Source organism: Galleria mellonella, unplaced genomic scaffold (genome assembly GCF_026898425.1).
Source record: "Galleria mellonella isolate WM207_F2 unplaced genomic scaffold, CSIRO_AGI_GalMel_v1 utg117, whole genome shotgun sequence".
NCBI lineage: Eukaryota > Metazoa > Arthropoda > Insecta > Lepidoptera > Pyralidae > Galleria > Galleria mellonella.
In genome coordinates, this window is record NW_026441980.1 from 9335342 (window position 1) to 9359472 (window position 24131).

Below are 24131 nucleotides of genomic sequence, written 5' to 3' on the forward strand. Positions count from 1 at the left end.
AATATCAATATGTATACAAACTTCCACCAAGTATCACCAACTAATCACGACTATTAACGTAACTTGTTTACTTTTTTTTTATACAATTTAGAATGGCAAACAAGCTGACGGCCCACCTGTTTGTAAAATTACAGGGTGGCCCAAAAGTCCTTAGAAAAGTAAAATTTGAATTAAACGAAAACGGCGCGCGTGAGCGGTGCAGGGGAAGCGGGGGCAGTAACTTCGGTTTCTGGGAATTTAGTCGCGATGTGTGCGCGAGTTTTATCAATCAAAACAACAATTCGGCAACCGTTGCGAGGCGTAAATTTCGAGACCACAAAGGTTTATACAACTTTGATGACACCCCAGCTCTCCAAACGATTAAGAATTGGGTTGCTAAGTTCGAGGAGACCGGTTCGACGTTAGATAAACCGCGGTTGGGTCGCCCAAGGACATCACGGACGTACGGAACAAAACATCGACACAGTGGCACAATCTATTCGTGAAAATCCTACACAGTCAACTCGTAAGCGTTCCAGTGCATTAAACGTATCCAGGACATCGTTACAACGGATTTTGAAGAAAGATTTACTTATGCACCCTTACAAAATTCAGTTGGTGCAAGAATTAAAAGAAACTGATGCTATTTAGAGAGTGAATTATGCTAATGAAATGTTTAATCGGTTTACTTCGTTCAATAACATAATGTTCTCTGATGAGACACACTTCCACATTAACGGACATGTTAGTAAACAAAATTGCCGCTATTGGAGCCCGATTAATCCAAAACTTAAGCACCAGAAGCCCTTACATAGCCCTAAAGTTACAGTTTGGGCCGCTATGTCAGCCCATGGCATCATAGGGCCTTACTTTTTTAAAGACGGCAGAGGGCGTGCTGTTACTGTTACTTCGGAGCGATATGTGGCCATGATCGAGGAGTTTTTCACACAAAAATTGCAAAACTTTCCAGGTTTTAATGCCCGAACATGGTTTCAACAGGATGGAGCAACTTCCCACACCTCCAATACTGCTATGCCCGTTATCCGTCAACTTTTTCCAAACAAAGTTATCTCTAAGAGAGGAGACATTTCCTGGCCACCACGTAGCCCGGATCTGACTCCAATGGATTTTTTTTTGTGGGGCTACCTTAAGGCTAAAGTGTACGACTCTAACCCGCGGTCAATTAATGACCTAAAAGAAAACATCCGCAGAGAAATGGCAAGCATTTCAGCAGTGACGTGCCGCGCAGTCATCAACAATTTCAGAAGGCGTTTGCAAGAGTGCCGTGACTGTAACGGATTACATTTGGACGACGTTATTTACAAAAAATAATTCCCGTTTTTCTAGCTATATTTACAAATAAAAATATTATTCATAGTGTAATTAGTTTTATTTTAATTAATTTTTTTCATTACTAAGGACTTATGGGCCACCCTGTATAATAAATCCTGTAGGTAGGCAGGGTTAAATAAAATAGTGTAAAACACACTATTTTAGATTAATAACAGGTAGATATTTGTTGTGGAGTAAATATTGCCAGCAATAAAACTACGATAATATATTTTTACTCCTGTTTAATGGATTTGGTGTTGTAAAACAATTTATCGATCGAGGTGTACAAAATTACATGTCTTTACAATAGGTAAGATCTGACGCATTGTGTAGTAATTATAATACTCGTTATAAGTTGTATGCGAGTCCATTATATTCATAAATATTAGTAGCTGAAGAATACATACAGTGATAATAATGTATATCATTAATTTTCTGTACCATAAGTAGATAATGCATACACTATGCATGTTTGATTTATCTTTCTTAGGCGTTATTATTTATACAAATATTGATACATTGTTAATGACTGATAGTACACATATAGATGGTTTGGAATTATACCATTTGATAAAAACTCATCGAAACTATTTACAGATAAATAATATTTAGGTAGGTACAACTGCGCTTTCATGTATCTTTTATCCAGTATCATAAAATCAACAGAGTAACCGTATAAATATAGAAAAAATAAAGTAAATGTATCGCATTAAAAATATTTATTTATTAACTGCACATACTCGTATCTGATTACCCTGTTGTTTACTATGAATAAAGAAATCAAATAGGTACAATAATAAGTACATATAGCAATTTAAAATTTCTTAAAAAAGTAACTTAGAATAATAACAAGGAATGACAAGAATTTGTATAACAGAACTCCTTATGAATATGACTGAGATTAATAATATACTCGTACATTTTCCAAATAGGATGCTACACAAAGTTGTGTTAAATATGGAAGCATGCATTTATGGACATAACAGTAGAATACTATTCTTTCGACTTTGGAAGTTATTTTACAAGCGGTACACACTATTAGGAAGTATCTATGAATATCTTAAAGGCATCATTCTCTCATATGGCAAGTAGATACTAGTTTTATGAGATGTCATATAAACATTTTAATTGTTGTGATGCGCAAATTATTATTTTGTTTTTTTTTTTTTTTAAATAGTAAACCATGTAACACTGTTTTTGATTAAAATATCTCTTTTAATTTTAAATTAATATAAATTTAAAATTGGTTATATAGAATGCTACATTTATCGAATGTATCTTCTAATCAATTATCGTATTAAGAAACATTTCACTGTTTTATAAACAATTGTTTGATGCTTTTTGTATAAACCCTGTACGTTTTATTTAAAATATACGAATTCTATTTAAATTGCAAATATATGTAACGACAAGAAAGATTGGCAAAATATTTTGTATACACACATAAAATGAACCTTTGAATAACTTGTAAGCTCAATACTTTTTGAATTTTTTCATAATTAATTTTATATTTTTTTTTTGCTTCAAATGTGTTTATAAACCGAGTACATTTTTTGTTTAGAAGTTACTTATTATAATATTGTATTGTCTTACGTTATTCGTAGATTCATTTAAAGTAAACGACAACATTGATATATTATGCAACTCAGAAATTAAAAACTACCAAAGGATTTATGTAAGAGTACTTATTATAAAAATGATTTCTTTGTAGGTAAATATGTAAAAAATATTACAGTTAATAAATCTACAGGAAACTGTATGTAAAAGTCTTAATCGTACGAACAATAGAAATATACAAAAAGCTATCGTTTGGTTTTACATCACGTATAAGCTATTATTTACTAGAATCCAACGTGAACTCTGCGCTCGACACTTACACGTCATGCAAACAACTTCTTTCGTTCATTCGCCCAATATAACATATATTTATCTCAGCCTTTTCGATTAGGAGAATTATAATAACTTGAAATTTGGAATATAAAATAGTAACTAGTAGACTCGGTGTAATTATTAAATATTACATGTAATAGTCCGTCAGTACGTAGGTGGCTGACGTGAACGACTACTACTCTACGATGTGAAGCACCATTTGTTCTAGCGTAGGGATAATGTACACAATTTATTATTTAAATGTCGATTAAAATCGACATTTAATCTAAATAACATTAGAATTAAATTGTTGCACATACGTGCTTACTCTCCAATTATTCATTAGGAACAACGATTTAAAATTCTATACCAACATTTCTTTAGGATAACTTAAAATATAAATCGTGCTTTTGGCACTTACCACTAATCAGTTTCAGAATTTCATTATAAAAATAACTGTCATTAAGATTTGACTGTAGGCAAATAAACATTACCAGATCTAGATTTTGCTCAAGACTGCAGAACAAAAGCATCTTATCTAAGTACAGTAAGTACGTTTATGCCAATGTTTGTCCGAAGACTTTATCTTTGGTGACAGTTTAGAAATATTTTATTTATCGTATTTTACTGTGCTTAAGATGCTTTTTAGAAGTGTACTTATAATTGGATTATTTGAACTTTTGCTAGTAATTTTACAAGTATATGATTGTAATATATACGTGTTGCTTTATTTACACAATATGATCCTGGCTACGTGCCAACCGTACATACATGATGACAATATATACAATAGATATAACGATACCTTTCAAATTAAATAAAGTCGATGTCATAAAACTCCTATTTACAATAGAATCCTAAGTTTATGTATAAAAATTGAGCATTAATTATAACAAGGGCTGCAGAAACCTTAGATATAATATGCAGTATGATTAATATAATATAGTACATTCTTCCTAAAGGACCTAATCTACGCAAGTACTTAGTACTTAAGTGGTACTTATTATTATCGCATCGTACTTATATATTACAATTTACAACTTAACGTTCATATCGTAATCTCATAGCCACTGAATACAGGACGAATCGACACTCGTCTTAGAATTGTTTATACACAAAATACTTTCGCTTGATCACAAGAGTGAAATCACATAGTGCGGCGGGGAAACACGTCCGACAAGGGTGTGGGGCGGCAGCAGCGTCACCTGAGCTCAGGTACACTCTATAATAAGTGGTTGGCTGGATTCGATGACACTGGGGCGGGGTTCGCCCGTCGCAGGGCTGTAGTGCTGCGGTGGCGGCTCGTGTTCCGGTGGCGGCAGTGACCGGTACTGCGGCGTGTGTACTGGCGACAGCTGCCCGTGCCCCGTCACCAGATGCGGTGTGGTCGTGTGCGCGTGTCCACCCAGCATGACTTCGCTGTGTGACATCGCAACACGCGCCCCACCGGTCCCAATCAGCCCTCCCTGCGATGGAGAGTGCACTTCGTATGCCTCGTGCACCTCTCTCTCGTGGCAGTCTTTGTCGACAGAACCTGTATAGTGCACGCGAAAATGAAATCGGCGCGTTAGACGAGAGCGCAAGTGAAAGTTGCGGTTCACCTACGAGGAGAAAGTGCAACGCGCTGCAGTTGCTCTCGCGACTTTGATCGTGTTTAATCGTATTTCGAATAAATTAAGTGTTGATAAATAAATATCCTTTTATTAAATTATAATATAAAAAATATAACAAAAAAATATATAGATCTCAGTAATGGTTATTCATAGAAAAAAACTTCTAATGATAATTTTTATTTTAATATAAATTATTAATAAAAGTGTATTTACAAAAATAAAATTGGAACTTACCGATACATTCAGTGTTGGCAGCGTTTGTAATTGCAAGAACCTCTTCGATATTGTTTGGTTTGCAACTCGTAGTTTTCCAGTGAGTGCGAAGTCCAGAAGCGCTTATGTACTTTTTATCGCAGCCCTGACAGACGTATGGCCTATCGTTTGTGTGTAGCCGTTTGTGCAGTTTTAAATGAACGAACTGAGTAAACTTTTGCATACATAGATCGCATGCATACGGTTTTTGTCCAGAATGCAAGCGTAAATGCGTTTTTAAATTCGATGTTGAAGAAAATCGTTTCTTGCAAATATCACATTGATGAGGTTTTTCTCCGGTATGTACTAAATGGTGTTTTTGAAGATGTGCTAGTTGTGTAAACGATTTATTACACACATTACATTTGAAAGGTCGCTCACCCGAGTGAGTCCTTAGATGAACTTTTAAATTTGACAATTGACCAAAAGTTTTACAGCATACGTTACATTCATAATGCATTTTGCCATCTTTTTTCTTTAAAGGATATGGTAAACTTCTGTAACCACGTGATGCTTGTGAATTTGGACTCATGGGAGCGACCATTAAACCGCAAGATTCATCAGGACTCATACTACCGTGTTGTTGTACCAGTTGACCATTCACATTCGAGTTCTGGATTAAACTTAATTGTGAACAATTTTTTAATGTGATTACACTTGTTGATGACGGATAGTGATGATTGCTTTGACCATTTTGAGGTCTTTCATATTGATGTGATGATGTTACTGTAGGTGAATAGGTATTAGGTGGCGATCCTAATTGAGTGATTATGGTAGAATTCGGTGGTGAATAAATATTATACGAATAGTTTGGATAATGGCTTTCATATCTAGTTTCTCTTATTTCACGAATTTCTCTTATTTCTCTAATTTCAGTTGTATGTGGAATAGTATGGGGCGGTGAAGATGAATAAACCGATGCGGTAGTTGGTGTCGGTAATTGTTGTGGAAGAGGTAATAACGAAGGTAAAGGTGTAAGATTTGAACTGGAATCAGGACTGCAGGCATTGCCGTATCTTTGACTCTTTTTGTATGAATATGCCATTTCAGTCGGAGATGATGGTGGTGGCGTAGCATTAGGTTGACGCCGGTTTGGGTCATTGTTATTAGTATCTATTCTATTTCCAGTCAGTATAGTTTCAAGAATTCGAGTATCTGGTGGAGAATACCTCATGAAAGCTGGTTGAGGGCTAGGTGAAATAGTTCCGTCTTCGTAATATGGTTTGTTAATAGGTAGTATTGTATTTTGCGATGATTCAAGAACGATCACCGTAGATGTAGCTGGATCTCGACGAGGTGGCGACAAATTTTGAGGAGTAATATTGGAAGTCTCATCAGCTATTATAAGTTCTTTTTCGCTTTCGCAGTCCATGTCTTTATGGTTTTGATATTGATAAGCTCTAGGCATCTTGATTTTTACTTTTCTGTACTCATTACGATGCATTTCTTGGTCAATTTTTTGAACTATTACAGTTTCCTTGGGCTCGTTGGTTTTGTTTGAGCAATCTAAAACATAATTTTCAACATCAGAGTCGCTAGAATCTTCTGGTGGGGTAAAATCATCATGATAGCCATTACTATGATATCCTTCGTCATTGGGTGTTAGTTGGTGCTCATAGTGAGGTGGTCCAGAATGACATAGAGTTGGAGATTTGTTTCCCATTTTTTCTTGATGATTTTGTCCCATTGGCGATGGTCCTCGAATATCTCTAACATGTTGATTTTGTACTGGTGATCTATTACCATGAACCCTTGGATTTTCTAACTGATGTATTATTACATGGGATGTGCTTTCTTTCTGTTGATGTAGAATTAATGTTTGATCTCTATGTTGAATTTTAACTGGCGATGGTGGTTGCATTAAACCAATAGGCGATAGTGGTGTTTGTTCACTTATGACAAGATTTTCAGTTTTATTGTGAATTATATTTGGAGGTACATCATTTTTATTAACTATTAGTCTATCATTTTTATTTCTTGAATCTTCTCGTTGTACCAAAGGTGGATTCTCATTCAATTCGCGTTTCCTTCGACGACTTGGAATCTCAGCTTCTAGAAGTTCCTTGGCATTTGTTAATCCTAGAACGTATTTCATATGGTTAAATGCAATTTCAGGATGCACTGGTGCTGGTGGTAAGCCATATGCTTTCTTTATAGTTTCTTCTTTACCTGTAATACAATAATCATAATTAGTATCAAAACATTAAAAGCAATAGAAACCAGTTCTCTAAGTTAGGATAAAAATTATACACTTACATATCGAATATGTAGCGCGCTCAGGATCTATATCATACCCCAGCCTCGTTGCAAAGTCTTTGCAGTACCAGACCATTAGCTCCTCATTAGGCATAATATCCCTGGAATAAATATAAACAATATTAAATAAAATGTGATTGTTATATATATTAATTAAAAGTGACGGTGATTAAATTGTGCTAAGTGTTACCTGATTGTGTAAAAGTAAATATGTTCCTGGTGCTGGCAGGCAACCAGATTCATCACGGATAACGAGTAGGCGGACGCAACGTAGCGCATCCAATTCGCGATGCTTGTGTCGGATCCATCCAGGTAATAGTAGTCGCTATCTTTAAATATCTGTAATCAAATAGATAAAATATATTGATACTTAATCGTGTACATGTATAAGATATGTTTAGTACTTTTTAGTTTTAACTTTAGATTTCGTACAAATTTTTATATTTCAATAATGTTATCACCATCGTCTTATCAGCTTTTAATTGTCCACTGCTGAACATTGGTCTCTCCTTATTAGGAGTATATATTAGTAATTGTTACGCTTGCCAAGCGAGTTGGTAACCGCAGTTAGACTTTAGTACCTAATGTTTTAAAAGGGGCGCTGCTGCTCATCCTTCGACCGTTAAATTTCCTTAGTTAGTCACCTCTTACGATATCTATATGAAAGGAAGTGGTGGCCTATTGTATGCCGGGATCACACGGCAAATAATGCTATGTGGTACGTGAATAGATAGTGAAATAATTTCCTAAGCATTCGGGTATTTTAGTAGTATAATAATAAATTTTCATAAATTTGGTAAACATCTCTATATAATTAATTTACATGTTGCGCATGCTTTAATTTATCACATTTATAGTATATAAATTGATTTCATAATTAGATGCTAAAGAGATTATGCTTAACGTTCTTCCCCTTAAGATTGTTTACATTTTTGTTAACATAATGGCTTGTAAAAAGGACGAAATATATGAAAGTCGTATGTGATTAGCATAATCTATTAAAGCCAACTTACACAATATGAATTTTAGTATTAACAAATTCACTAATGAATTATGTGATTTGTTCAGGGAGTTAACAAATTAATATACCCAGAAAGATCTAGAACTAGAAATGCCGATCTAATAATATCGTTCATATGTTACAATGCCTTGTTATAAGAAAACTCATAACTAATATTTAAGTGTACAATCCATACACATAGACCTATATCAATGTAAAAAGTGCCTACTAGCGAAAACGTAACAAGGAACTTAATTAATAGAGAGCAATATGTTTATCTCTGTACCTAGAGAGATTTTCATTATAAACGTAACAAATGACAAGAATGATTGGAAATTACATATTTTTGTAATTATTATTGTGTTAAAAGTAGGATTGTTGTAATATGTATATATAACGGAAAACTGAGCACGTGGCACGTGCAGGATATTTACAGTGCGCATGCAACTGATAGGCGAGTGCTTCAGCGCTAGAGTCAAGGACGAATGCAATGTCAATGTTAGCGTGTATTACATACACGGCAGATAACGTTATTTGATTAATTCTAAGACCGCTATTAAGTCATGTTATTTAATTTTAGAGAGATTGTACTTTATAGAAAGAACTTATAGTAATCCTGATCCGACTGTTTAAGATTTTCAATTGTACATTTAATTAACACATAATATTTCCTATAAATATATATTATGTGTGTTATAATACATATAATGCAGTTAATTTTATCAATATATAGTAGTAAATATATCTACCATATATTGATACAATTGACTTTCTAATTATTTAAAATTCTAGACAAGCATTTTTTTTATATTTTACTTATAGAACCATCACCTTAATAAAAAGAAATGAATGCCTAATCTCACCTTTATATTTCCGTAAGTATGGTGTCTGACATTTTCCTGCACCTGGCCCAAAATAGAGAAGAATATGTTAGTGAGAAAAGAGAAGTGCTTAAGCTTAAAATGCTTATTGTATGTTAATACAATAAAATATATCTGATGATTTATTTATTTACAGGAGGTATATGTTGGATTTGTTGGTAGTATTTAAAAGCCTCTACCCAAGCGCAAAGAAAGCAGACTTAAAGTATTGCAAAAAAAAATGTATTTCTCTGTTATTGCTTTACTGATTTACAATAATTATAAAGCAAAGTGCAAAGTTGTTTCACTTATATTTACAAAAATATTAGGACATGGTTTTATAAAAGAGATTTCAAACTTACCCTCCAGTAATATCTCCAAGACACTTTATCATTGGGTTTATTAGGCGTCCTTGAGCCTTCAAAGGGCCCAAAACGGGTACCGCGCGGAATGACTCCAATGCTCCAAACACCTTCCGTCTAAAATTGAACAAGGTTTTAATATATTTTAACATCTTTTTTTTTACTCGTATTATTTTATTATAATGATTCCTATAGGAATTATACAGAAAAGGAGTGTAGACTATTGTTTTTTAATATTATTAAAGTGGCAAATAGGCATACGGCTTCCTGATAGCAAGTGGTTACCTAAAATATTTTTGTTTCACTTCTTTTTGTTTAGTATATTTAGTTTAATTAATTTTTTTATTTATTTTTATACAACTTAGAATGGCAATCAAGCTGACGGTCCACCTGACGGAAATTTGCAATCGTTGTCTATAGACATGAGCAGTACTATGGACATAACAGAGCACACCGTTTCACCCATGATACCTCCATGCGTTGCCATTCCTGAGGACTCAGTTGTTATTCCTCTGTATCCTGTAAATTCACACCATATCTCACCCTTCAAACTGAAACACAGCCATGCAAACACAACTGCTTCACGGTAGAAACACGAATGAGGCAAAGGTACCCAAGCAATCGACTTTTGTATAAAGTTTGTCTAAATAATAGTTAATAATAATAGTTTGTATAAATAGCATATTTGTATTACGTTGTTTGATGTAAGATTTTAAGAAGTGCTACAAACCGGAGTATTGGGTGTGGATAGTACAGCAGATGGTCTGAGAGTCAGGCTGCGCGGGAGTGTTCTTTCTGCTCTGTTGGGAGTCCCTCTTTCGCATGGGACATCTGGCACTATGTACACCGTGAGCCTTTCGAACTCCTCTTCTCGCATACGAGTCACATCATATGCGCCTGCACTAGGCACGGTGCTTACGGCGCCCGTACCGCTAGGGCTATTAGTGCGGCCTACTACTGTTGTTGTTGGTACCTCCTCGTTCGACTGTTGGCGATATAAAATTAATTAAAATAAAATTTGACATGATTATATTTATTGATATTAAGAATATAAAATAATTATAACGATTTGCTATAATTAAAAAATATATTTTCTTAAAATATTATTTTTTAATTGCATTTTAAGGGCTAAATAAATTCATTTCTTATTTTGCTACTATTTGAAATCTTTTGTTTAAAAAATTGCAAGGAAAATGATCATGTAGATTCTCTTTTTGTGCTATATATGCACACTTATTGTCAATTAGTATAGAATTCTAAGTTCTCCCCAAAAGAGTTTATTTTGGTTATGTAGACGGCGAAAAGTGGCGTTCAATAAAAGGGGCGGTGCTACTACTGACCCAGTTTTGTGATGAGTGCGCACTTTCCACTGCGCACCGACACTTCCCCTTTTACCTATTTATATTTTCTGAAGACTAAAAATGTCTTTAAATATTAAAGTATAAAGGACGGGATTGATTTCTGCCAGATTCCTAAAAAGCACAAGAGTGGAACACGAAATAGGGAAGTACGTCTTATAGTTCTAATAGATAAGTAGGCATAAAGTAAAATACTTACCAATCTCATTTTGAAGTATTGGTTAAACTTTCAGAAGAAAAAGTACATCTGTTTCATAGGTTGAATGATTTTGTACCTGTAACAAAAATAACGTTAATGTAGTACATATTAATTCATTTTTAAAATCTAAAAATATACCGAGATTTGGGGATTTTGTCATTTTAAAGACCTTTTATGAAAAGATAGAAAATTTTCCAAAATATATTCTATTCGGCTTGCCATTACATTAGCGACATATTTAAATATAATTGGAAATATTTTTAAGCGAGAAGCATCTAGGTGTGTATTATTGTTGTATATTACATTTGATATTAAAATAAAAAAGGGAAATGTTTATTCGATGAGTAGCAAACCTACACTTATAAACGTAAATAAGCAAATTAAACATTGATGCTCTTTTTGCTGTTGACGAAGTATTGAGTATTTGCCAATTTGGCAACTTATACCTGGAACACGGAACACCAGAGTACATCACATAGTAGCTAGGTAATACTTTAATATGTGTTGTCGATATTTTATAAAAAAATTAATATTTTTAAATTATTGAAAGCATTTCCTGGTATATGTAATCAAATTATACCATACCATATTTACTGTCCACTGCTAAACATAGGCCTCTCCCTATTGGGGAGTTTTGCCAGTTGTTGCTACACTTGGCAAGAGGGTTGGTAACAGCAGTTAAGCTTTGGTGGTGTTTAAAGAAGGACGCTGCTGCCCATCCCTCGACAATTAAATTCCTTTAGCGACCTCTTACAACAACCACGGGAAGGGAAGGGGTGGCCAAATTTTATGCCGGGATCATATGGCAAAAAATTAAATTATGTACCTTAATTAATAATATTTTTATTTTGTAAATTCTTCATAAAACTATTATTTATAAAAAAAAATGTTCCTTTCCATTTATTCCTATTAATGTTTCAATGTTTGTTTGAGAAAGATTCTTCGGTGGAATGATGTTTTGGTATATGAGGCAATGCTCATGTTTAAAATTTTATTGCATAATTGCGGAAGCCACGCAGTCGCGGCCGACGACTCTGCTAGATGGGAATGAAAAATTTGTTTTCCAAACCGGGATTATTTGACATTCAAATACTTGCGCAAGCGCTGCGCACGCAGTCCGCCTGTTTCAATATAAACATAATACGCTGCATTTCTAATCATATTTACTTCTTTTTAGTATTATATGGATAGTTATGTACTAACAGTTATTTAATAAAAAAAGATATTACTATCAACTATTACCGTACGCATGCGGTACCATGTATATGCAGTAATGAGGCATTTTTGTACAATTTTTTATTTCGAATTTTATTCGTACTTGCACTATACCTACTAGTGGAGGTGCTCTCTCCTAATTAATATTTACAAGTGGTGTATTTAATATTATCACTATAGGCAAATAATGAAAAAAATATTTTAATTAAGAAAGTTTCAATAAATTATTTTACTATTTTACAATAAATTTATTTATTTAATAAGTATTTTTAAATTAAAATAATTAGGTATGTATAAAAGTATTTCGATTTGTTTTTGGAATCAAATCAATTAGAAATAACATATTATTTTAAAATACATTACATTAACTAATTACTATTATACATCATGGTTACTGATTGTTAAATTAATAGAATGTGGAACATTTAACAATTTGTTTACATTTATATAGATATAGTTTTTTTTTGTTTTTATTTTTTTCAATCGTATAGTTTATCTTAATTAATTTCAATTAAGTATTATTATATTAGTACTTATAGAAGAATACGTTCCTTATCTGCTTGCCTTACTTGAAATAATTTCAATTTACGACTTTAATATTTTCTTTTAGATAGTGAATAACAATATAGAGACATAATTATTCTATTTATAATAGTCCCTATTATGATTCAATAGTAAGGTACTAAATTCTTTCCACACGTCTTATTAAACTGTAGTAGAATCGCGATTTAATCAGCTATAACTGTCTAATTCACTAGTGGTAGAGTTTTTTTTATAATATTTGTATTACTGTTAGTATATGCACTTTATCCGTCTCAATTAAAAGAAAGATCTATTTCTAATATAAAAAAATATAGCACAATAGTCTTCAGGAGTACACAAAGACTAAAGTGTGGGGTGAGATTGGTGGCACTGAATACTTTGTGTAAAAAATACTATCAAAATTAATATAGAACCAACATGGAAATAGACCGACGCAGAAATGGTGAACTGTGTTGCTGCAGTGTAACGATTGTGATAAATACGTGTGAACACACCCTTAGATAAAGTAAATTACATAAGGGCATGTTTACAATTGCGACGCGGGGGAAAGGCGAGGGGCGGCCACACGTGACCGTGACTGTTGTGCAATGCGTCCGCGCAATGTCACTCGATACACGCGATACTCGCTCTATAGTATTACAATATCGACATTGGAAAGTTGAAATGTATTACATGCCATTTAGTGAGTTTTAAATGAGCGCAAATAACCTAACGGGACAAAAAGGCACAATGAGTGACCACAGGTAGTATATGACTGATACGAAAAACAGTTAACATCATAGGCATTTTTAATATTTGCGCGATAACGCCTAAAAATCCTAAGAAATTTCTGTGGTTGCTCAGATTAATTTATTAAATATTCGACGCAGAAGAGAACTGTATCAATGGTATACGTAATTCAATATCGGCTATAGTAGCGCTTAATAAATTTTGCTTTTTTTGTTTTAATATATCGTTTATTGACGACCACCTCACTATATAAAGCATATACAACAATAATAAATATTATTCCACATAAAAGTAATATCAATCTTGTCAAAATTAGTAAGAGAAAAAACAACAGCATTAGATTAAAAAAGGATTCTTTACAATCAGTTCAGAATTGGCAAAGACATTAGGAATTAGTTTTCAAAAGGAAGTAGAACGTTTTTGTTCTATTCTATAAGAACGTTCTTCCTTTAGTTCCACCATACATGATATTGCATACGATTGAACAAAAATTATAAAATAAAAATGTTAAAATTTCTAAAACTTGAAAATTAATTAAATGCGCCTAATTATAGTAGCATTTAATTATAATGAAACGTTGCACGGCATTATATTAGATGGCAGCGTATTGCATCGGAGCGCGCGCGCATCAGGAAGCAACCTTGGCGTTTGCGCTTGAACTTGCCCTGTTGCGTAAACACACGCTCGCTACTGACGTTTTCTTACATACTACATTGTATAGCGATACATTTTAGATGCTATTAGTCATAACGCCCTATGAAAGTAAGAATATTCTTTATGTAATTGACATTAATTTTGATAGACCTACTGTTTTTTTTTAACATAATGAATTATTTATGCTATGTATAACTTATTGATATATTAATGAATATTATGTATAATACTACGATTAGATTATAATATTAGAAAATGGATTTAGGTTTGATTATTCCACGAGAAAAAATTATGATTCATTTATTCTGTTTCATAATTCATACGATTATGCAGGACCTTAGCAATTTGTGTTTTAATTTTTACATTGGAAAGGCGAAATGTACTGTTCCTACAATTACACGTGCTGAAGTGATAATAACACAAATAGGTATCTTACAATATTTGTAATCCTAAACTGTATCTTTTTGCTCTAGTGTAGCCCTGGTTTTCCTATGAATAAATAAATAAATAAGAAAATTCAACTACAGTCTCGTTAACTTTACTTTGGTCATGAGGTTGAAGTATAGCGAAAATTCCCATATAATCAATAAAAGATGATTTTTATTGATTTTATGAGTGTGTTCTTTATTTCATTCTATTCTATTATATGTATTTTAATATATTTAGGAATAATATATGATAATACACAATACACTAACATACTCCAAGAAGTTGAGATCCCTACCAGATATTTTTAGATCAATAACACAAGCAAACGTCACATCTACGTAAGCTAAAGTGCAACCAAATACTGTTAATTTATTTATTATTAAATTAATTTTACAAATGTAGGTAAATATTTAAAAACAAAAGTAAAGGAAAAATTTTATGATAATAAAATAGATGTCATTATATTTTAATTATTTAATAGGTAGGTCAATGTCGCCATATTAAGTAAGGTTTTTTCTTAACAACACTACTTCATTTAAAACACAATAGCTTTTTTATATTTATGATGATTGTAAGTAGCTCAAATGAAACTGTCATGACATTACATGTTTCATATTGTACTGTAAAAAATAAGACTTCAATATTTAGCAAATATCAAACAAAAATAATAGAATGGTAAGACAATAACTTTTGTATTGTACACCAACTTGGTACTTGTATTTCGTTTTACCATGGTGCATTAATCAAAGCATTATTTTTCGAAAATAGAGGAGGATGGGGGAATTTTTATTTGGGCATACATTTATACAAATCTTTAAGTGATTTTTGAGCATATATCGCATGTTTTAATATATATTATTAATATGTTCTTATCAATATTATGTATTTGTATTATTAACATTTTTGTTTTTTCCTTTATGATTATTACAAAAACATTAACATAGCTTTAATGTTAAGAAAATAAAAAGAGTCTATCTTGACTCTTTACGCTTATTTAATTAAGATTGAAGTTCATGATTGAAGAACATTTGTTTTGTATTAAAAAAAATGATAATCAATCTTTGTATCTAAAGCAATTCACAATTGTCTATTAATAATTTGAAATGCTGTGTTGTAGTAATAATTAATAACACAGTAACTAATTTTGTCTAACAAAAACTATAACTATTTATGCCACGCCATAGTTACCTATGGCGTACATACAATTTCCGGTATGTATTAAATTATAAATACTAAATAATATAGTTTTGTGAGCCAAGAATTACAAGGTCGAGTATCAAAATCTGTCGTGTAAATTAAATATGGTATTAGCAGGTAGATATCACGGAAGTATATATTAGTGCATATAAAATTATAACGCATGCTCAAATACGACGAGAAAACCTTGACGTCTAATAATAATTATAATAGATATACGATTTCATTACAAACAGATCTCGTTATCTGGATATTTGCTAATTAAAGACACATTACTGTGTATACGGAACTTATTTTGAAAATATTAATTACATCAACATCCCTTTAAATGTCTGTTTTTTAAATAAATATTATTAAAGAAGATAAGTATTATGGTATTATATATTTTAAAGCATAAATAAATATTATGTATCAATTATATATCTAGGTTTATACTAAATTGTATTATAATTTAAAATATTTGTATGTGTAATTGTTTGGGAGTAACAAATTAAATGGTACAAATTATTATTTTTCAGCTCTGCTTTCATAGTTTATTTACTTTTTAAATAAATACATGTTTTTAATCATATTTTTAACAAGTTAAGCCTAAGCAAGGATTCACTATATTGATTGTGGTTTATAGAAGGACTCTTATAAATTATAATCGAGGTAGCGGACAAGATTTATCGGAAAATAATTCAGTATATACTTACAACGAATATTCATTGTTCATGTCATTCTTCTATCATTGTGGGTAGTTTGTTCATTAAGCTTAATTTAATAATGAGTATATCGTCTTTGGTATGTGTCGTGTAGTTGAAAGTATTCCAGTTGTTTACGATGGAAGAGCGACGTCAAGCGACTTGAGGTACTCGAGGAGTATACGGAGCGCCAGCAGTGGAACGAGAGGCCGTAGCCGACGAGCCGCTCTCATGTCGGCACCACGGCCGATTTGCACGTGCAGCACGGGCGATAGAGCTAGCAGCTACAGTCAGCGAGCTGGCGCGGGCCGTGCACTAGGGAATCCTCGCCGTACTCGCCGGCCGAGTACGATGTGCATTATGCAACGCGGAGGCCGCCGCGCCGCGAGCGTGCTGCCGACCTGCCCCACGTCTAGCCACGGAGCGCGTCGCACTAACCCTACGCCGCGCCGCTATGCCCACCGACCTAGATGCACTTTTACGACGCCTAGAATGCAATCGACACATATATTCGCGTCTCGTTCCGATAAACGCATAGGCGACGAAAGCGACCTGTGACGGAGAATGCGGACGAATTTGACAGCAAATGCAGTGAGTATGTCACGTTCACGCCTAGCTCTATTCTATTAGAGTAGAGCGGGATGGCGCAGTGCAGTGCGGCCACGGGCTGCATTCAAGTTCATTACTTCCGTAGTGTGGCGAACGAGCGCGGCGTGCGCTCTGACCGTGCTCCCGATCCGCGCTCGCACGTTATTGACGATCATCATAGCCGCGGGAAATAGGACTTTTCAAACTGATCTTTATAAATTTCAAGAAAATATATCAAAATTAATATTAATATATGCACGCAAATATATGAATGAATAGTTGATAATATCAAAACACGCTTATACTTTATTTTAATTATTTGTTATACAACAAATATTATATCGAAACTATGTCTGTCTCTAAAGTCAGTTCATTTGAAATCCGTATATGCAATGTCGATCCACATTACTTACGCGTCATAAAAGCGATAATTAAAACAAGTTGAAAACAACGCGCGAGTGGCGTGAGAACGGCAGCGAAAGCCATGCTAGGGCGGGCGGCGGCGGTCGCCTGCGCGCCTCCCCGGAACACGCTTTCACTCTCGCGGGTCGACGACACAGCCTGCATGCACCCCTACTAATATTAGTCGACATCAACCACTATCGTTCATTCTTGTTTTAACCCTTTTCGCCCCACAAATGCGCGACGGGCGTTTTTGGTATCGAGACGACGATATGCAATTTCTAGAGTTACTTGATGCAATGGTACGGGCGATGCACCCACTCTCTTCCGACGGCCGCACCCTGCCACCTACCATTATCCAATATTGATTTCACTATTTACAGCCTGTAATCTGTTAACAGCTGCAAACTGCTTGGACTGCGAATAAAATAGCTAGCAGTGGTTCTGAGTCGGCACTCTTGCTGCCTGTTGTTTTTTAATCTACTCGTACTTGAATATACAAGTATTTATATGATTTTTCAGTATTTAATATTGATATATTGACAATAGAACATTATTATGTTCTAGTTCATAATATGAGGGTATAAGAATATAAGGAAATTTTGCATTCCACTTAAAATTAACTGTTGAATATATTATATATTATCGCCGTCACGTTGATCAATGGATTTGTTGTCGACGTTTACTGTCATTAAAGATTTAGTTGAAAATCATTGATACCTGTAGGTATGTGTTTTTAAAATAAGAAACACTTAGGTCATATAGATAGAGTATCGAGTTTCAAAAACCGGGTCAACTTTTTGTCAGCTATTTGTCAAATTAGCTAACTCGTTTTTTATTAGTGTTCTATAATACTTACGCACTTAATCTAGTTTGACGTATTATTTAATAAGTAAAACAGAAATTATAAGACAAAATAAGTATAGAAATAAAGAAATTATTCATAACTATTTATCACGCAAAATTCTATGAAAAAGTTGACCCGCTTTTCTTGAAGAATTTATATGGAGACACTTTATCTATATAATCGAAGGATAAAACTAAATAAATCAATTTAGGAATACCTCCACTTTTTCAAAGTTACTTAAAACAGTATTTATTTTTTTATGTTTACGTACTTTCGAGGATTAAATAGATAGCTTTTTTAACAACTATGTCAATATATATAAAGGGTTTGTCAATTACATAAAGACAATAAGTCTCTATCTATCATATATTTGTACTTTATAAGAACTCTATTAAAATATATTATGCTGTTTAAGAGAGATTGTATAAAAAAACATTTAAACGCTTATACAAATATTTATAATGATATAGATTTCATAAGAAGTAGGATTAATAATATATACATAACAATATTATTATTAAACATCATATTCCAATTAATATTCTATAAAAAAAAATACGCTTAAGAAAGATTGGTCAATTAAATTGTTTATTATTCACGATTAAAAAGGGTCACTATTCTTCATTCTGGTTGTTTATCAGGTTAGGGTGAGCATACTAAGCATGCCTGCCCTACGACCACCAGGGTGTGCGTGCCCTACGTCTACGTCTGTGACCTGCCCTAACGTCTGCCCGTGTTTCACTATAGCATAAACATTTGTTATATAGCTTTCATTGATTTCGGGAATGGAATTAGGTATATGTAGCAGAAGTTCTATTTTTAGTTTCAACCTTTTTTGTTCGAGTAAATTGGTTATGATTTCGAGCTATCTGTATTAGTCATTTGTAACGCACTGTTTGTAGTTCATAGTTTATTAGATTTTTTGGTAGAATTGATATATGTATGAATTTGTGTATTTTTTTTATATTTTTGTTTAAAATTATTATATTACTGTTTTAAATTTAAAAGTTGTTTGTTGTTTTGACTTGATTGCAGCGTCTTTTGTTTTTGGGCTGTAAAGATATATATATATATATATATATATATATATATATAGAAAGGTACATATTTGTACGTACACTAAGTACAAACAACATAATTATTACTGTATTTGTTTATCTTTATGCCTAGTTTCTTGTGAGAGTGAGATAAAGATTGGTATTACCAAGTCTCTATTGTAACATGCATCTTCATGTGCTTTTATAACTCGTTTCCTTTCATGTGTATATCGATTTGGAAACTCTCGACTTATACTAATAGTGGTACATTCAAACACTTTTTATTTCTTTATAATAACGTATAGGTTCATATGAAAATTAAGCGTATTTGAAAAATGAAATTATCCAATTGTCAGTCAATTAGAGCGTGAAAAGTGAAGCGCATCAAAGAAAATGCAGTTTTCCAGCGTCGGAGGCTTGAGCGGTATCAAAACACTGAATCTTCCGGGGTGAACGACCGTGAGTGCCTCGTTCCACTGCGCTAGCCCCCGCCACCCGGCGGCGCTCGCTCGGCGTCTCGCTCGTGCTGCCGCTCGTCGCGCGAATAAATCGCTTGCCGCACTCCCGCACGCGTTCGTGTCAGCGCGAAATGCGTTTACTGTACTAGTATTAGGCACAGGGTCGTTGACATCCTTACGAATTTTCTTTAGACGATATGGAGTTAAGTTTCTCAACATAGTATTCTTTATTGCATATATTATAGGCATAAATCAGTCTAAATTATAAAAATAAAATGTAAATATTCGAATTGGTAGTTAATTGTTTCATTTTAATGACGATGTGATGTAAAATGGAGACGTTTACTTGTTTATATTTTTCTGGAGTAAACTTAAATAGATAGGTACGATTTAATAATAATATTATAAAATTTATAAAGTACAAAAAAAGATTAAACTGATAAATTCTTCTGCATTTTTGGTACGAAAATATATATTATACGATATCTTCGTTATTTTATCGCCACGTTGAACCGAATTAGATATTTTTTTGTAACCATTTGAGTTTACTTCCATGTCGCTGTTTATTTGTTTTATGTAGTGCATGGTCGTTTGTGTTTTATGTTTGATTATTTTTTAAACAGTGAATTTTATATTTCATTATAGATAATAAAATTGGAAAAAATGTCACAAAATAACAAAAATAAGAATTATCATTATGTGAGATTTTTCCACATTATGTATAGGGACATGTCGTATTTTTTTTTGGCGAAATAGGCACTATTGATCCCATTTAGTGTAAAGCACTGGGCCTGTCTATATCTGTAAGTGTTGGTACCCGCAGTGCAAACTCGATTTCCCCCTTCTTGGGGTAGGCTTCAATACTCATTCATGCCTTTTTCCTGCTCTGGCCGGGTGCTGGCGTATAGTTCGCTCCCTGTCTCGTCGCTTCCGTGTTGACGCCGCTACATACGCGCATGAACTGCACCTAGCCCAATGCAGCGAATTTTGCGTAGGGTCAATGTCCTCTCTTATATCTGTATCAACTTATCATAGATGCACAGCCTTGGTAAATCCAACAAAATCTCTCTCTCTATCCAATCTTTTAGCCATTATGCATTGCCAGTTAAAGAGTGAAATATCCCGTAAAATATGTTGCTAATTATATTTATGATTCTCTAACTGACTTTATTATTCAACTTAGTGGTTGTGCAATTTTGACGAATATTATTTTATGTAGAGAATAATGAATAACTTTTCAAGTATAACAAGCTACAAAAAGGTTGCCGACTCGAAACAAAAGCCCTTCGGATTTTATGGTTAGTTTACAAAATAACGGGGACTATTCATCCCCGTTAAAAAATGCCATTTGCACAAATCGTATTTTTTGCTTTGCAAAGACTAGAACTTTTTTAAGTTAACTTTTAATGACAATAACAACGAAACAAATTGAAAAAAGTGCAAACGGTACCTCTATTTACTTTGAAGGACAGCAAATATTCACAATAGTAATGTATTTTCTAAAAAAAAATGTTTTGTGACTTTTAAAAATGTTAGGCAAATGCTTCTTTATGTATATTATTATTATCACTGTAGTAGTTTATTGGGGTTTGTGGCGGTTTGTGGGACTTTCTGTTTTATAATGTAAACGACATTTGAAAACAGAAAGACCTGCAAACCATTTATTTGTACTTATATTTTTTACAAGTTTTTATGATTTTCAACTTACTTTAAAAATAAGGAGGCTCTCAATTCGGCTGTATTTTTTTTTTTTTATTGTTACCTGATAACTTTATCAGTTACAAATCGATTTGAAAAATTCTTTTTTTGTCTCAAAGGAAATACTTACAGATTGGTCTCATAAAAAAATTATTAAATTGGTTTAGTTTCTAAATAATAATAATTGGTTTGGGGGTGGGGAATGGATTATTAGTAATGGGATATAACTGACCCATTGCTAGTAATACATCCTATTAGGTCGACCTCCACGCGGTTCCCCCTGGAAACCATTGTGATTAGTTCTAATGGATTTTGTTACAGTAGGCTAACTGATCTGTTTTTATCGTCACCTATCATCCCTCACTTGTACCCCGCCAGCGTAAACCGAGAGCGTGGGCGAGGTTACTATTTCATTATCATCTATTAAAAAATAACTGATTTTGACAACCGTAGTCGAAATTTTTTTGTGGAACACAATCTAAGTTATTTAATATCCGAAATTATAATCATAGTATAGGAAAAATTTAAGTAAAGATTCAAGAATATTAAATACAATTTAATTTTAATTATGTTACGAATTTCAAGAAATATTTTTTTATGAAATTTTGTTAAGATTTGGTATGATATTATGTATTATGTGAACGTTGTTTTATAAAGTTTTTTAAGTGCAAACAAAAAAAAATATATATATAGAAAAACATAAAATTTTTTGGGACAAACAAATGTCGCTTTTTATTGTATAACTGCACGTATATATTTTTATATTATTTCTCTTGTTAAGCAACATAAAATTAGGCCAATATGACCCATTTATGGGGAGAGGCTCGTACTCGGAAGGAGAAGTTAATGGTTGTTATGATAATGTTGATGATATTATTAAGTTATACAAATCGAGTGCATAGAGGTGTGAAGTAATAGTCTAGAATGTAGCAAGGGTCAAAAGCCGCGCAGTATGTCAGCGTTTAGTATTCCGTGAGCCCGGGCAGCGCGCTCCGCTTCGGCCGTATAACGGGACCGGCCGCCCGTCTGCATCGGCCTTTACTTTCATCGATCGAACAAACCACATCGACGGTTTACTTTCCTTTGTTAGTTTTGGCTTCTATCGCACTACAAATATACTTCAAGTATTCACTATCTGTTATACCTGATTTGACTATTGTGATCAAACTGTGAGAGAACGCTAACGGTCCTAATGACAATAATTATTATTTTTATATTAAGGCATTGGCTGGAGTCGCCGCATTAATAGTTTTGGTTACAGACTTTATCAACAGAGTTCAAAAAGGGAAAACGGTCTCAATTTTACTATATATATTTTTTAGCTTTCTTGTATATTTTCTTTAATTCTTATTTAATTAAAAAACCAATTAAGAATTTGGTCAATATTAATTTTTTGGATTAAATAATTTCTTAAGTATTAAAGAAATAATACCTTATTATTTAAATTATTTTTTCTTTATTATTTAATAATATTTTTTGTTCAATTTGTTATTAATGTGAGTACCTAGTCTACTAAAATTTTTAAACCACCGAAGCTATAATAAGGAACCGATTAACTACGGTCAAATAAAAAAAAGATATGAAAAGGAACAGGCAAGTGTTTAGTTTAACCGCTGGCAGGTAGAAAATATAATGTATTAAAACTTGGGACAACGGGTCTTTGAAAAGGACATACCGTTAGAATCGACGAGACAATCAACAACGGAAGAAATATGATCAATTTTAATGTCTCCTTTTATGAATAAAAGCTGTATGCACCTGTAAAAATTATAAGAGAAATTATTATTGAAATAAAATTTCTTATGTAAATGATATTTAAAATTTTTATTACTGTGTTATGTAAATAATTTTTAATGCGCCACTTTAATGCAGCTTTTCCAACAAGTTACATGCAGCATTTGTCGTCTAAATATTGACTATTGCTTTTTGTGCAACTATCAGCTTTTATTTCAGTGGTTATATCGATGAGACACACTATATATATTCGTAAAAAAAACTTTTAATTCTGGACCTTATAAATTTATGAAACATTTCTACGACAAAATATAATATATAATTTATCTATAGTACTCATAGCCTGTGTCGTAAGAGGCGACTAAGGGAATTTAATGGTCGAACGCCCTTAAAATATCACCAAAAGCTTAACTGCGATTGTTAATTTGCCTATCAAGTATGGTAACTATGTACTGGCAAAGTCTCCTTTATGTGGGAGCTCTATGTTCAGCGATGGTCAGTTAACGGCTGATATGATGATTCGTAGCTAAAAACTTAGGTATGATCCTGACAATCAAGACCTTTGTGATTGGAAGGCTTTAATTAACATAAAAAAGTGTGACGTTTTAAATTTATCATTGATTTTTCGATCATAGAAACAACCGTATCAAAATGAAATTAATCCAAGACTTTTGTAGAATTTTTTACATTTTATTCAATATACCTATGCTGAGCGAAATGTGATCAAATAGTATTTTTTTAATGGATGATAATGAAGTGATTACACCACCTGTGCTATCGGTATCACGTGGAGATTGTCCTGACAGGGTATTTTGCTAGCAATGAGACTGGTAGTCC

The 24131-nt window shown here is 33.0% G+C and overlaps 1 protein-coding gene across 2 annotated transcripts; it reads right to left on the reverse strand.

Annotated features, from left to right (window-relative positions):
* Window positions 1–1536: 1536 nt before the first annotated feature.
* LOC113511769 (PR domain zinc finger protein 1) lies at window positions 1537–16976 on the reverse strand. 2 transcript variants are annotated; one of them, XM_026895486.3, is made up of 9 exons: window positions 16543–16976; window positions 11081–11156; window positions 10254–10508; window positions 9524–9640; window positions 9165–9206; window positions 7492–7640; window positions 7302–7402; window positions 5028–7214; window positions 1537–4714 (listed from the first exon to the last, which is right to left on the reverse strand). In XM_026895486.3, exons 2-9 carry the CDS (start codon window positions 11087–11089, stop codon window positions 4392–4394), a joined length of 3183 nt encoding a protein of 1060 aa, XP_026751287.2. In that variant the 5' UTR covers window positions 11090–11156; window positions 16543–16976; the 3' UTR covers window positions 1537–4391. The 2 variants fall into 2 exon arrangements, with proteins under 2 accessions (XP_026751287.2, XP_031769453.2); XM_031913593.2 differs by lacking the exon at window positions 9165–9206.
* Window positions 16977–24131: the final 7155 nt, after the last annotated feature.

Coding starts and splice junctions, on each gene's coding strand:
- LOC113511769 (XM_026895486.3), bottom strand. Junction 7,215..7,301: donor GCGCGCTACATATTCGATAT/GTAAGTGTATAA, acceptor ATTGTATTACAG/GTAAAGAAGAAACTATAAAG. Junction 4,715..5,027: donor TGCCAACACTGAATGTATCG/GTAAGTTCCAAT, acceptor TGCACTATACAG/GTTCTGTCGACAAAGACTGC.